Source organism: Esox lucius, chromosome 18, assembly GCF_011004845.1.
Source record: "Esox lucius isolate fEsoLuc1 chromosome 18, fEsoLuc1.pri, whole genome shotgun sequence".
NCBI classification, from domain to species: Eukaryota; Metazoa; Chordata; class Actinopteri; order Esociformes; family Esocidae; genus Esox; species Esox lucius.
In genome coordinates this window covers 14,560,431-14,576,265 of record NC_047586.1, presented here as the reverse complement: position 1 = coordinate 14,576,265, position 15,835 = coordinate 14,560,431, and the positions used below count along the sequence as shown (strand labels likewise).

The 15,835-nt window shown below is 42.7% G+C and overlaps 1 protein-coding gene across 5 annotated transcripts in view; it reads right to left on the bottom strand.

Moving 5' to 3' along the window:
- The window catches only part of daam1b (dishevelled associated activator of morphogenesis 1b), a 65,698-nt gene that overhangs the window by 17,064 nt on the left and 32,799 nt on the right, over positions 1 to 15,835 (bottom strand). For all 5 annotated transcript variants that reach the window (XR_002198186.2, XM_034287854.1, XM_020056399.2 and 2 more), the window contains 7 exons: positions 14,881 to 15,170; positions 8,812 to 8,901; positions 2,963 to 3,034; positions 1,490 to 1,584; positions 699 to 1,032; positions 228 to 338; positions 9 to 112 (listed from right to left, as the gene is read on the bottom strand). Coding sequence is in view for 4 of the 5 variants with exons in the window: in XM_034287854.1 (XP_034143745.1) it covers positions 9 to 112; positions 228 to 338; positions 699 to 1,032; positions 1,490 to 1,584; positions 2,963 to 3,034; positions 8,812 to 8,901; positions 14,881 to 15,069 (995 nt within the window). In the remaining variant the exon portion in view is untranslated. The remainder of the gene's footprint in view (positions 1 to 8; positions 113 to 227; positions 339 to 698; positions 1,033 to 1,489; positions 1,585 to 2,962; positions 3,035 to 8,811; positions 8,902 to 14,880; positions 15,171 to 15,835) is intronic.

Genomic DNA, 15,835 nt, shown 5'->3' with positions numbered 1-15,835 from the left:
CAACTCACCTGTCCAACGTGTGGTTGTCATGGGAGCGAAGCTTGTCAATGACTGGCTGAATTCCTAACATCAGGAACTCGTAACGGAGGTGAATGCGGAACTCCAGACTGGCCTGGGAACAACAACAACACAAGCAGCAGTCAGTCAACTCAAGTCAGACGGAGGCGCAGGTTGAGTTTGATATCAGAATAAAAGGTGTGGTGCGAGGTGACTGGAAATAACTTCACCTCTCCGGCTCCTTGGCTGAGAACAGCATTGATAAAGGACATGATGGCAGTCTTCAGGTTGACCTCGTCCCGGTACCGACCCGTGCTACGGTCCAGATCGTTCAGCAGGGTCTGGGCGGGAGACGGGAGAAGGTGCTTAAAAAGACATCACCACAGGCTACTCCAAATATCAAACCTATTTCAGAGGAAATGGACACTGCAGACACAAAGTTACCACTTCGGCCAGTTTAAAGTGCTGCACCCACCAACACAAATGACCAGCAAAACGCACTCATTGAATAAAGGGCAGATGTAATTAGGAAACATTACAGTATTTCGTGCATCTTGTAAAAGCACTGAAACGAATACCTACTGTATAACAGGGTGACTTCCTTAACCCTTAGTTTAACCTGGCCACAAGTTTTAACGTGACAATATGAAATGACACCGAACCAAAATTCAATTTGGGTATATGTTGCTCCTATGGCCCACCTGGAAGCGCGTCCTCTCACACGCGAAACGCTGGTAATGCAGCATGGCCTCCAGTATTTTCCGATGCCCACCAGGGACAAGGCACACGGCGCCCAGGATTTCAAGCACCGCCACCTTGGTCTTGACATTCTCCGTGGCCAGACTCTGGGCGATTATGTTGATGCTCTCAGAGTGCGAGAGCACATGAGCCCGCCCCTGGGAGTTGTTCATCAGGGCCTTGACACAGCCAATGAGCGAGGTGTGGATCTGGGACTCGGTTGTCTCGTAGTCCATGCTCTTCAGGAAGTTGAGGATGCAGGTCAGGCCGTCCAGGTCAATAAACCTGGTCACGAACCTGAGGAGGGTCAAGAGGAGACAGGACACCAACAAAAAGGTAAACTTGCAATATCCAGATGCCAGATGTAATCTGACAAATGTGCATGTCTGTGTGTGTGTGTGTGTGTGTGACTTCAGAGATTAATTTTTGTAGGGCAGGTTTTCCATTTTTCTTGGTAGGACCATTTTAATACTCCATGTAGGACCCTTTCAATGCTGCATGTAGGGCCCTTTCAATGCTGCATGTAGGGCCCTTTCAATGCTGCAAGTAGGGCCCTTTCAATGCTGCAAGTAGGGCCCTTTCAATGCTGCATGTAGGGCCCTTTCAATGCTGCATGTAGGGTCCCTTTTAATACTCCACGTAGGGCCCTTTTAATACAACATGTAGGGCCCCTTTAACACTCCATGTTGGGCCCTTTAGATACTCATGCACTATACAGTAGTGTGTATATATACAAGTGCAAGAATCAGTGCACCTCATGGGTTGCGTCCGCAAAGCCGTCTTCAGGCTCTCTATTGTTTTGTTCCTCTCTTCCTCATCTTCCTTCTCCAGAGCTAGGAGAGTCTTCCTCTGTGCAACATAACATTACCAAAGCTGTTTGAACAAGTCCAGTTTTTATGGAAAATACATAGCAGTGAATGTAAATCTAGTTAGTTAGAAATTTATTAATATAGAAATCAGCAAAAAAGTCTTAAACCTGATACTTTCATCACACCTCACATATTTTTTTTTTTACATACATTATATAAATATTTCCTAAAAGTACTAAATAATGAATTTGAAAACAATTCCATATGTTAGCTCATTCTAATTCTCAAATTAAGGGCAAGAATTAGAAATTAATATTTATCTTCCCCAGGGCTTGAATGTCTCTACACATTTTTCACATGGACAGCTAAAAACCTAGGGGGCTTATCACGCACAGGGAACGGCCAGGGGATGTGTAACAGAAAGGAACTGCCCATCATGTTTGGGTCCTATAACTAGCATCTCAGCATGTGTCTGCAATTTATGTGTTCAGTGGCTTTTGTAATGAATGATATGGAATGTATAACGTGATGTTCAGATAAGGAAACCCGTGCCAGGTTTCAGTTTGGCTCAAACACAAAAGGAGCCGCTCTGGATATCTGAGTAAGTTGGATCAGTGTCTTCATGTGGCATGTCGAATCAAAACCTGCTCCTTAGTTTTGATATCTGTGCTAGATATCACCATCTGATTTAGGAGATTATCTTGAACCTCTCGCACCTGCCAGAACTTCAGTGTGCAATAATATTATTGCCAAAAAGCATATCAACAGAGCATGTGCCAGGAGTTCAAATGCTGACAGTCCTCTGCACTTCTATCTTAATCTAACATGAAGGCAGACTTGATCAGATTCAGGGCTGGTTTGATCTTGTCTAAACTGAGAGAGGCTCTCTGTATGTTACTGATGCAATTATGCTGTCAATATTTATCATCGCACAGTAATTCCTACCTAACCCCTCGAAAGTAAAGATTTTGTTAAGAATTTAGGAGCGCTGCACATTATTTTTAATATCTGATCAGACTGGAATCAAGGAATGTCTCAAATTAGTGTTAAAGTTGATATAAACTCTTTAATTCATCATCCTGCCGCCAAGTGCTGCAGAATTCTATGTGGGGGAAAAAACACACAAAATGTATGGACTGCCAAGAGCAACAAGTCCCTACAACACACTGCAGCAACAGCAAATAGAACGTCCAGCTGGTATTTAGCCTTTCAACGTTGCAGTGTGTCCAAAGCTTTAGTCCCAGCACAGCAGAACAGTTGATTATTTGAATCCATTGTGATTTCACTAAACTCACTAAAGTGAAATCACAAATATTTTATAGTAAAGCCTCCTCCAGGTTAGGGTCAAAATGCTCCGCGCAAACTTTGGGAATGTATTAGTAAAGAGCCATATGGGACGGCAAGGATCTGTTACTTACAGCAGCCATGGAATTGAGCTGGTCAATGTAATATTCTGGCCAGCTGGTTGCACCTTTGTTCTCCTCCTGTTCCTAAAAACAAGAAGAAAGTGTGACTAATCATCTGCAGTCTTCCCACCAAGGCATCCATCTAATTCTCTACCACTTCTCAGTATTTTGAATGGATTGGCTAAGAATGTCTACATTTGTCTAAGAAAATGTGCCCCGTTTCAGAGGAATGGTTGGGATGCAGACAGAGACTTGTAAAGAGACTGTGAGAAACGGTGTTGACAACAGTACATATAAATGGAAACAGTTTTACCAGCAATTCTCATCGCAATCTCTTGTGTGCTACTGGCTAAGAACGTCCTCAACAATAACCTGGATGATCAAAGTTATGCAAAGCACACATTGACGGGAATCAGAGAGCTGGAATAAGTGGTTGATATTGTGGGAATTCTGTTTTTGTAAATGAGAATCGTGTGACTAACACATTTCTTTACCACCTGCAGCCATCACACAATGGGCGTTCCCTCTCGAAAACAAAAACAATTACAGCATTTTCAACAGTGCACTGGTCTTATCGACTCAGGTATCGGGAGCAAACAGACTACTTTCCTCTCAATCCACACTGCTTTTAGCAGGCATTTGTACACAGACAGACATCCCATCTCACAGCACATTGCTCATAGCCACATGGACAGTACACGTAAATCTAATACAGGAAAATCCCTAAAATAGAGCAGAATCTCAGAAGTAGGACAGTGCAGATAAGGAGGCCTGGTTTATCTTCAGCTTCTTATTGAGAACTTTGGCCCAGAACACAGGCGAAGAAAAACAGACTTATGGCCTTACGGCTACATACAAAATAATATAAAAACCTGGGATGTTAGTGAATGAATCAAGTGGTACATGTGAGACTTTGCTTTAATTTAACAGGCTTCATCTGCCTTGCAGGGTTGACATTACTGCTGCATATGAACACTGGTTTGCTATGTGTTGTCCATTAAGATGCTGTGAATGCACCAGTCGGTCATAGATTAATGGCTGACTTGCAGGAGCAGTCCTCGTGGTGCTCTGCCGAGGATACGTGAATTAGACACCATCTCAATTAAATACACTTACAATTATATTTCGATTTAGATGTCCCTTTCAGAATGCTTCAGGATTTAAAGAATGGAGTGTTCTTGTTCGATACAGTAATATCAGTCATCTCCAAAGCATGTTTTATTAAAGGATACTAAGCTTACGTCATATAATTTTAAGTATGTATTAAGGTGTCTGTCATGCAATGACAGCGACAAAAGATAGCTGCCTCAGTACACAAATACTGCATTACCTATCAGTCAGATAGGGTTTGTAGTACCTTACTGGCTGAAGAGGAAGCCTGTAGCCTAAAATATTATATATGTACTGTTAATAACAAATAATGTTTTTAAGGCCACCTAAAACTAATAAGGCAGCATTTATTTGCCTGCGAGATTTTGGGACTTTAGTTGAGACAACTACTTGAGTAAATCGATGCAAAATCTTTAAGGCATGTTTTCCTTATAATCGCTCTTTCTATGCTCCTAGTTTATATGCAAAAAAAAAAAAAGCATGACATGCCATTGAGTACAATGCATTATGAAAATGCATCAGAATACCATTATAAAGGCTGTCTCTGCACAATTTTCCACTGTGCCATAAATCTATCCAATAATGTGGTTTATTGCCACTGAATGGATTTAGAAAGGCTATTTTTGGCTTACGGTTTAGGTTAATGGTTAAAATTAGCAACTAAGGGTTAGAGGTTGTGGTTAGAAGTGTGGGTTTTATATTTCAGGGTTAAAACCTTTTGCGGGTAAGAGAAAAAAGGATAAATCAATTTTTACTCCCAAAAAGGCCCACTTGTATTTTTACATCTAACAGAGCAGCTAACAGAGTTGTGTTTCTGCAGTTGACTGGCCAGCTAACCAGGATGTGTTTCAGCAGGGTACCTCTTAATTAACACAGACAAAAAAACGAGGAAACTGTACAAACAGAAAGGTGAAGAGAGAGTGATATGCTCCCGAGTAACCTCATCAATTGAGGTTGCTGTTTCCCAAAGAAAACATCCAACATATTCAGAGAGACAACGCATTGCCGCTAACCTTGTTTTGAGTCATACGTTCTGAGCAAAACTTGTGGGAGTGTACGTACTGGATAACCGTTACTGTATCCAAGCCCCCTGGAACACAAAGGCTCCTTAACGAATTGGCTGCCTGTGAAAGGGGGGACCGAGAAAGGAGTGCCTCCACCGCCCGACCCTGGCCCGGTCTCCCTACTACCCCTGCCTACCCCTGCCCCTCTCCCTTGAAAACAAAAGCCGCACCTGCGAAGGGAGGCTTTCCTGTTTGATTTGGAAGACCAGCACTTCCCTAACAACCCCCCACTCCCCCGCCTTGTCTGTGAGCTTTAGGCCTTCGGGGAGCCATGCCAAGCACTTGCTGGCTGGGCCTGCGCCATACGAACTCCTGAGTCAGCGCTATTGACATTATACTGCCAGGACTTGTCTCTTGGTGCGGCCAGCTGCCTCCCAGGGGCCATCCATCCCTTCCTCCACATGGAATCTAGGGATTTATACTCTTCTAAGTCTGCTGTGGAATTAATTGTGTCCAAACACATTCGGCTTTGATCCTCATTGCAACACTGGTGAAAATCCCAGCAAAGCCCCGCTGATCCCCATTGGACCACTGGTAAGCAAACTTGAAGACGGAATAAAGTGAAAAATGTTGAGAAAGAGAGAAAAACAAACAACTCGTTGAAGGGAAAGCAGGTTGGTTGAAGTGCAACTGAAAGAATCTCTCCCCTTCATAATGAGAGCGTGGAGACGTGTCTGTATTGTTTTCAGATGCAGGGAGACTCATTTAGGCCGGTCCAGGCCCCTAGATGATTCTTAACTAGGCCACTAACTGGGGCACTGCACGTGCAGTAGTTTTATGTGCCTGACTGTGTAATGTCTGAAGACAATTGCCAGCCAAAGAAATAATAATGGCCCACTCATAGGAGCAGTGTATAGCGCACATAGCATGTTAATAATCCACAGATTTAACTGGTTAGGGGAAGGAGTAGGAGTCTATATATGGTGAGTAATGAGGGCCACAGGGTAAGCCCAATCAGGAGCTCTCACCACCTTTCCATTGACAGGATGTTGGAGACAATGTAATAGTTCAGTTACCCCCTAAACCATTTACGTGTAGAATGAAAAAGCACTCCACTATGTTGGGTGGACAAAGGTAACCAACCTTGTCTTTCGCACAAGTGCAGAGAGAGACCCATCAACGATGGAAGAGGTAAAATGGGTGAAGCAGAGTATGGCTTTGATTTAATTTGATTCCTCTTAGCTTCTCCACAGCCCTGAATGGACTACACAGGTTCAGCAATATGGTGGTACATCTGTCTAACTCTCCGATTGGATTAATGTCGAAGGTTATGCTGCCATTTTAACTGATGGAAAGCATCAGTTCAAATGGCAGGCTCATCACTCCATTGTAGCAAGTTGAAGCTTGTGTTTGGCTGAGACTGACAACAACAAGGGGTGCAGTAGCTTCCTTCACAATAAATATTATAATCATTATAATTAGACAGTCAAATCATCCATCTTGAGGCTAAGGAAAAAGGCTGTTATACAAGCTGTGATACGGACATGTCTAAATCAGATATTCCTGCAGTGAGCAGAGTGTTGATGAGGACAGAGTCCTGCAGTGAACAGAGTGTGGAGGAGGACAGAGAGTCCTGCAGTGAGGATAGTGAAGTGGACAGAGAGTCCTGCAGTGAGGATAGTGAAGTGGACAGAGAGTCCTGCAGTGAGCAGAATGTGGAGGAGGACAGAGAGTCCTGCAGTGAGGAGAATGTGGAGGAGGACAGAGAGTCCTGCAGTGAGCAGAGTGTGGAGGAGGACAGAGAGTCCTGCAGTGAGCAGAATGTGGAGGAGGACAGAGAGTCCTGCAGTGAGGAGAATGTGGAGGAGGACAGAGAGTCCTGCAGTGAGCAGAGTGTGGAGGAGGACAGAGAGTCCTGCAGTGAGGAGAATGTGGAGGAGGACAGAGAGTCCTGCAGTGAGCAGAGTGTGGAGGAGGACAGAGAGTCCTGCAGTGAGCAGAGTGTGGAGGAGGACAGAGAGTCCTGCAGTGAGCAGAATGTGGAGGAGGACAGAGAGTCCTGCAGTGAGGAGAATGTGGAGGAGGACAGAGAGTCCTGCAGTGAGCAGAGTGTGGAGGAGGACAGAGAGTCCTGCAGTGAGCAGAATGTGGAGGAGGACAGAGAGTCCTGCAGTGAGGAGAATGTGGAGGAGGACAGAGAGTCCTGCAGTGAGCAGAGTGTGGAGGAGGACAGAGAGTCCTGCAGTGAGCAGAGTGTGGAGGAGGACAGAGAGTCCTGCAGTGAGCAGAATGTGGAGGAGGACAGAGAGTCCTGCAGTGAGGAGAATGTGGAGGAGGACAGAGAGTCCTGCAGTGAGCAGAATGTGGAGGAGGACAGAGAGTCCTGCAGTGAGCAGAGTGTGGAGGAGGACAGAGAGTCCTGCAGTGAGCAGAGTGTGGAGGAGGACAGAGAGTCCTGCAGTGAGCAGAATGTGGAGGAGGACAGAGAGTCCTGCAGTGAGGAGAATGTGGAGGAGGACAGAGAGTCCTGCAGTGAGCAGAGTGTGGAGGAGGACAGAGAGTCCTGCAGTGAGCAGAATGTGGAGGAGGACAGAGAGTCCTGCAGTGAGGAGAATGTGGAGGAGGACAGAGAGTCCTGCAGTGAGCAGAGTGTGGAGGAGGACAGAGAGTCCTGCAGTGAGGAGAATGTGGAGGAGGACAGAGAGTCCTGCAGTGAGCAGAGTGTGGAGGAGGACAGAGAGTCCTGCAGTGAGCAGTGTTGAGGACAAGGAGCGTGCACGTCAAAAAAAGCTGGTGAGTTCATCAGTTATGTCTAGATGTGAAATGTAGCATGCCCTTATCAACTCCCTAGTTCACTGTGAGGGGACAAACTAAGGTTGCCAGATGTCCCTGTTTTTAGTGACCGGTCCTTTGTTAGTCCTCAGAAACAAAAAGCTAACACTGAATTTCAATCACTACTAATATATCATTTTACCTAAAATTGCAAATCTTCCAAATATTTGGACTTCGAGAGTACCAGCACTGACATTTTCACAGCATAACTCTTTGGGAAAAGCAGCTGTGCTGACAGATCCATTAAGGATGTTCATTTTGTGAATCATCCTGGTCAGCAAATGTAGATCCCCCACCTCATAACCTGAAGTTAATGATGTGATAAAACAACATGCAACCGACACAGCGTTTAGTTGACTAAGGATATCCTGCACTTTGCCATGGCCTAAAAAAAACTATAATGTGGGGATGGCCTGCAGCTATCTATTCTGTACCAGCTGGGCAGCATTTAGAAATGTGCGACAGGATACAACCAAAAGAGGGGTCAATGTGTACCGGGAAATAATCAACATCCTCTTAGACTCTTTGCAGTAGAAAGCGGCTATCCTGCATTAACGCAGATTGAAACACTTGAACTGCTTCAGGCCAATGAGACACTTTAGAAAGATTTATTATGACTGGTGCAGGGAGACTGGAGCATGTTAATATTGTGGGCCAATCCACTCACTGAGAGATTTATTCCCAGCTGCCCTTTGGTAAATGAGAAGATGTCTTTCTGAGAAAATACAAAATGTCCTTTAATGTAGCAGCTAGCCTAGTGGTTAATGAGTCAGGGCATTCTGCTATTCTGATATTTTTTTCTTTTGCATGGTCACACGTTACTTCCATAGATTCTTAGCCATCTAGCTGACAAAAACATACAAATGGTTGTAGGAACATTTGGCAAACACAAATGATGAGGTCAGGAAACATTACCTTCTTCTTGCTGCAGTATATTTGCCATTTCTTCTCTGCAGGCAGGTTGAACATTGCCTCCCTGTGCTTCTCTGTGAGGTCAAGTTCATCCTGAAAAGACATTTAAAAAAATTATACTGTAGGCTACATCCAACATTATACTCTGGGCCTTAAAGTATTGATTAGGCCAAATGTACAGTATATATTGAAAATAATTTGGAGTTGAGCAAATTATTCAGGCAATAGATATCTGGGCTTATTAGGACACGTGACTGAACTGCAGCGATCTGCGGATCGGCTGAAAAAACGCATACTTTATATTTCTATTAATAGATTCAGACTGGCAAACGCCAGATCTTTAACTACGGTGAAGTTACACCAAAACTGTCCGTACTTACGCACGTCATGGAGTTGCACTTCGTCTGATCCCTGTGTATACCAAGTTAATCTTTGTTGGCCAATTATAAACGGTGCTTTTACCATGTGTCGCTTGGCATTCTACAGGAATTTTATTCAGCATTCCCAGTGAAATCCAGGGCACACAAGCCTGAACGTGCCAATAGGCTACTGTTAATTATAGTCCGTGGGATTGATACATTATGTTCTCTTTTGTTTTGCAAGATGGTAGACTTGTTAACAAGTAAACAAGTTTTGGAAGAGTTTTTTGAAAGCGACGATGAGGATGAAGAAGACGAAGGAGATTCTGGCCAGGATGATTTTCATACAGACGAGAATGAAGATTATTTTGAGGGAAATGATCCAGTGGAGGATAACCTGTATGTAGACTGTAGTCAGTTGTGATATTCAGTACCATTATTGGGATATTTATGGTCTACCTGGTTTATTTGAAAAATAATGGGTACTGATAGCGGGACTTATTTGGATTTGGTTTATTGGAAAATAGTAGGCCTACTCTTTTGAAAACGGAATCTAGTCTATAACAACCCTGGATTTGCTGTAATAGTTTGATTGATAAATGCGCTTATACTACAAAGGTAAAACAACGATATACGTTTTCACTTTTTAACCAATCTGGGTAGATTCTGGAACACAGCGCCAGTGTTTAAACTCATGCAGAGGAGGGGATAAACGTCTCCGCATTGTCGGTTCTCCTACCTCCGTTTTTGATGTAACAAACGTCCGTATTTAACATTTGCAAGAGTAATTAATGAGTTGCATGTTCACAAATCAAGTTAGTTACATGTACGCAAATATTTCTCACAACTACAAAACTAAGTCTAACTACACTCAAAAAGTTGAAAAGGAAAGTTTTGAGTGAGGAACAGAAGCGTTCAATTTGCAGTGGTCTCCTAATATTAATGCTTCTGTTCCTCATTCAAAACATTCCTTTTCGACTTTTTTGGAAAGGAAAGAAAAAGGTGCACTGGTTTCTTAACTTTTTCTGGAGCTGTATATCATTTTAATAGGCTAATTTATCATAAGAACCATTTTGCAACAGTTAGCAGAGCTGAAAACTGTTGTGCTGATTAAAGAAGCAATACAACTGTCAGTCTTTAGACTAGTTGCGTATCTGGAGCATCAGCAATTGTGGGTTTGATTATAGGCTCAAAATGGCCCTTCACAGAACTTTCTTCTGAAACTCGTCAAACTATTCTTGTTCTGAGAAATGAAGGCTATTCCATGTGAGATATTGCCAAGACACTGAAGATCTCATAAAACTACTCACTTCACAGAACATCGCAAACTGGCTCTAACCAGAATAGAAAGGGGAGTGGGAGGCCCCAGTGCACAACTGAGCAAGAGGACAAATACATTATTGTCTAGTTTGAGAAACAGATGCCTCCCAGGTTCCAACTGGCAGCTTCATTAAATAGTACCTGCAAAACCCCAGTAGCAATGTCAACAGTGAAAAGGTGACTCCAGGATGCAGACCTTCTAGGCAGAGTTGCAAAAAAAACTTCTCAGACTGGTTAATAAAAAGAAAAGATTAAGATGGGCAAAAGAACACAGACACTGGACAGAGGAATATTGGAAAAAAGTGTTATGGACCGACAAATCTAAGTTTTAGGAGTTCAGATCACAAAGAAGAACATTTGATAGATGCTGACAAAATTACAAGATGCTGCAGGAGTGCTTGAGGCCATTCTGGGGGTGCTTTGGTGGTGGTAAGCCACTGCCATAAAAAAGACAGACTAAAGCCTGATTTATGCTTCTGCGGGTCTGCATTGTTAATGTCATGTGCATCTGTACGCAGACGTGCTCAGCATTTATAGTTGTGCGGCCTTGTTGTGTAGATGGCCATTACACTTTTTAGCATTGGCGGCAATGTCACGCAAATTGTTGGTTTGTTCGCTTGTAGATCAGGAAAGCTTCACAGAAGTAGTAACTGTATCGTACACAATATAATAGATAGCTAACTAGCTAGATCGGGGAAGACGGTTTCTGGAATGGCGCGTTTGAGAGAACCAATAAAATGAAATTAATAAGGAAAGAGAGAAGACGCTTGGCACCTGGTTTGTTTGCTTGTAGAGCAGGAAAACTTCACACAAGTAGTATCGGTATAGTTGGCAAACAATATAATAGTTCTAGCTAGAATATATTATGCTTGTTCAGCAGATGCGTAATATGGACGAAGAGCGTGTTTAAAATATTTTAGCATGTCGGCTAATCGTTTCAACAATCTTCTGCATCGCTTGAAACCCTTTATTACACATCAAGCCACCCACTTCACACAATCCTGCTTCCAGGGACAGTTGCTATGCCTCCACCTGCAAACATTCCTGGGATAGGAGTCACCATCCCCATGTCATCATTGGAGATGCTGCTTTTCCATTGCATGTAAATCTGATGAAGCCCTTTCAAAGTAAGCAATTGTTTACTAATATTATGAAAATATTTGGAGGGTTAAATCATAAGCAGATATTAGATTAATAATAGGGTTAGGGTTATATACTTAATACTTGTAAATGTTCTACCTTCTAAAGCATGGCAAAATAGCACTATTATTGTTAGCTAACCAAACTTGCTTCCTTTTAATGTCTGTTTCTACGGATACAATTGTGGCAGCAATATTGATAGCTACATCTAAATATAACTACATTTAACTGAGTAGTTTGCTAATTAACGCAGCCATGCAAACAAACTAGTAAATTGAGCACAACAGAATCACTGGAGTATGCACTTTTAGTACTTGCAGTTTAGTTTCCCAGACAACGTGACTAACATTTTCGTTTACTCCCAGTCCATAGGGATAACTCAAGTGTATTGAGAAAAATCTTTAATCTTTACTGGACAGTTAGCTAACTTTGTAGAAGTAATTAACAATTAATTTGCCTATTAATAAAATTCTCCCAAATATTATTCTGACATTTTACATTCTTAAAGTGGTGATCCTAACTGACCAAAGACCGGGGATTTTTACTAGTATTACATGTCAGGAATAGTGAACAACTGAGTTTTAAATACTTGGCTACGGTATAATAATAATACATTTTATTTATATAGTGCTTTTCTTAGACTCAGAGTCACTTTACAATGCAGGTAGATTATAAAAACAGAACAAAACAAAACAAGACAAGATTCAGACACAAATGAGAAGGGAGGGGGGCGTGGGGCTACGGATAGGCAGAGGTGAAGAGATGGGTCTTGAGGTGGGACTGGAAGATGGTGAGGGACTCAGAGGTACGGATCTCTTGGGGGAGGGAGTTCCAGAGCCTGGGAGCTGCCCTGGAGAAGGCTCTGTCCCCAAAACTGCGGAGGTTGGATTTATGGATGGAGAGGAGACCAGCTGAGGAGGATCTGAGGGACCGTGAGGGTTGGTACAGGGAGAGGAGGTCAGTGAGGTATGAGGGGGCCAGATGGTGGAGGGCTTTGTAGGTGAGAACCAGGATTTTGTAGGTGATCCGGTGGGAGATATGAATAATTTAAACCCCAATAGTTATTGCTTATTTTTTTCCTATTCTAATTAGTTGGCTATTTTGGTCAATGGCCTTGGTGCTCGCAACAAAAACAAATAGAGCATTATACAAAGCCTTCCACTTCTATTTCTGTAGTATCAGTGCTGGTGTCTGCATTGCTACATGTCCCCTTACATCCTCTCTGTATTTCTGTTTATATTTACCATATCTGGTTATATTTCCTGTGGTCACACAAAATGTCAGGCTAGTTTTGTGTATAGACAAGAAGGCTCTTCGTACGACGCTTCCATCTTTAATACGACAATTGGCTGCCTGGCAGTAGCTCTCCGCATAAACAAAAATACTGTATAAACACTGCTGAGCCAGGTTCTTAAAATCAACCTCAAACATCTTTATATGATTGAGTGTATGTTTACTTATAAGACCACGACTGAGGAAAAAGACACAGGACTCATTGGCCTTTTAAATCCCTTCATAATCTCAGTTCAACATAAAGCATATGGTTTATAGATATTCCAGTACTTCCCTAATATGGTACTCCTTTTGGCTGTGGTTCACGGGGAACAATTTGTCAACTCTCTAATTCTCAGGGAAATATCTGTTGAGGATGTGTAGGTAAAGCCCAACTATCAAATCTCGACGTGTGTGTGACGTCCATCTACAAATACACCACCCTAATAAAGCAGTGCTGTGAAAGACATGTTCATTCTAGTTATTTTCCACATGCCTTTTTATCACAGGCTCTATGCTAGTTAAAAGGCTGGCGGCAGATCAAATCATATCCCTTGTGATTTAACTTAGCAACTCGAAAGACAAAGGACTGAACTGTTAGTGTGGCTGTGGCACAAGGGCCGCATTAAATGATGACAGGGGGATAGAGTGCCTTACCGTCTACGATGTGTGACTCAAGGCACAAATGGAGTTTCTTAAAGACAGTGAATGCTGCATTGTTATCCAGTAGTGTTGTAATGAGCTTTTATGAATAGGACATTTTTGTTTCATGTAGAGTAGTCACTGTGTCATGTAGTACTATCCTGCATTCTCTGTTGGCTTGCCTCTGAAGATTATTTGGATTGGGGCCTGGTCAATCCCTAGATTTGAGAAGTGCTGTTGGGCTACTCTAAAATATTTTTCTGTCCCGCTGTGCATCTTCTTCAGCCTGGACAGGTTGGAGGTCATGAGCCTGTCATTGGTGTCATGGGAGAGGACACCGGATATAACAGATTAGAGCACTGGGAACCACCTGGCTGCCCTCCCCTCTTTGTACAAGTGAAAACAAAGAAGTTGAACAGAATCAAATATCTATGTTCAAGTGTAATGGTAACAGTATATCATAGTATACCTCCATTCTTCCTGCCAGGCCTAGTCTTTTCTCTTAGATTCCCTCCTACCCACACAAATTAGGGTTTATCGGGTGAGTGGATGGCTGGTGTCTATTAAACACAGTAAAAAAAACAACAGTAACTGGAAGCCCCCTTTGTCGTCACACTCCACTTATTCAATTCAGGCTGGAGAGAGGGAGGGTGGGCCAGACTAAAACAAGCATTTAGCTGAAGGAGGCCAAGACACAGTGGCTCTCAATTGAGTCTATTGTTGTGCAAAGCGATAGATAAAAGCGATGGCAGTCTGAATGTGTGGCAACCATGTCAACTATGTTGGCTGGCAACTGCAGCGCAAAGCAGTGAGAGTCAGTGATAGACAGTATAAGCATCAAACACTGCATTTGACAGTGAGAACCTCATACCAATTACAATAAGAACCCCACAGAAACTACAATATGAACCTCCTACAAAATACAATGACTTAAGACCAACAGCCAGGTATGGTAGTGGCTATTGGATGCTTTGTTGCTTGCGTTGTCATTGAAGAAATACACATTTTGCACTGTATCAGTGAGCAAATCAATGATGAAATAGAATATTTTGGAATGGCAAATAAAACTATTTTTTTTTCAAAGTCACCTAGCAAAATTATCAACTTCATTGAGATGTTGTGGACATAAGCAGCTCATGCTTAAAAAAATCCACAAATGTCACAGTTAAAACAGAAGACCAATATTTCTCAACATTATGGTGAAATACTGTTTAACTACAGATAGCAATTAGTTGCAAAATGATAACACTCGAGCCACATTCAGAAGAGAAGTCATGAAATCATTGACAGCAAACATTCAAATCAAAACACAGTTTGAAGGAAATGTGTTGCTACTCACCACTAACTCAGAGAACCTACTGTCCAGTTCATCATAACCTGGCATGGGCATCGATGGCTCCATGGTCTGCAGTGCAAAGTCTTCCCGCAGCCTGTAGGTGATTTCCGGGTGGTCGTTGCCACCCTGGAAGCAGCAGAAGATAAAGGAGGCGCTACCACGGCTGCCACCACCACGCTTCCGGGGAGCCATGTCTCCCGCTGGTGCCCTGGAGGTTTAGGGTGGAAGATGATGAGGCTCGTTCTGCAACACCTGCCTCCTCCACCTCAGTGGTTAACCTGTGTCAGAGAGTCCTGTGGAGACAGAATAGTGAAGAGCGTTGAGTTAAATAACACAAGATCCCAGACTTGAACAGCACACATTCAGTAAGTTTTTTTTATGCTCTATGCACAGTATTTTCCCCCTGACCATATGAGCTGACAAGGGGGGAAAAACTGTAGTTAGCCATGACCAGGGAGTCCAAACAATAACAAATGGGTGTAATGAAAAGGCTTTCAGTGGCTTGGTAGAAACCAACATTTTTACTCTTAAAAAAATCCTCAAAGGGAGGCCATGGCACACAGGCAATCAACGATGGAACGGGAACAGCCACTTGTATTGATTAACAGCGCGGTGTATTAGCTGTGTGAAAAAGGTATTCAGGTGCATGGCTTATTTCAATATTTCAGAAAATACATGAAAATATGCATTTATAGTGTGTAAAACTGACCCTATTATGATGTGGTTCTGAGACTTATTCTACTGCTCAAACAAATGAAGGGAACACTTAAATCACATATCAGGTCTCGATGAAGGAAATATATTAAAGATCAAAACCTTTACTGTACATTGTGTAATTCGTTGAGAACAAAATGACGTAACAATGGTCAATAGAAACCAAACTCTCCAACTGATTGAGGGCTGGATTCAAACTCAAAATTTAAAAATCTAAGAAAACAATTGAAATCAGAGGCTGTTT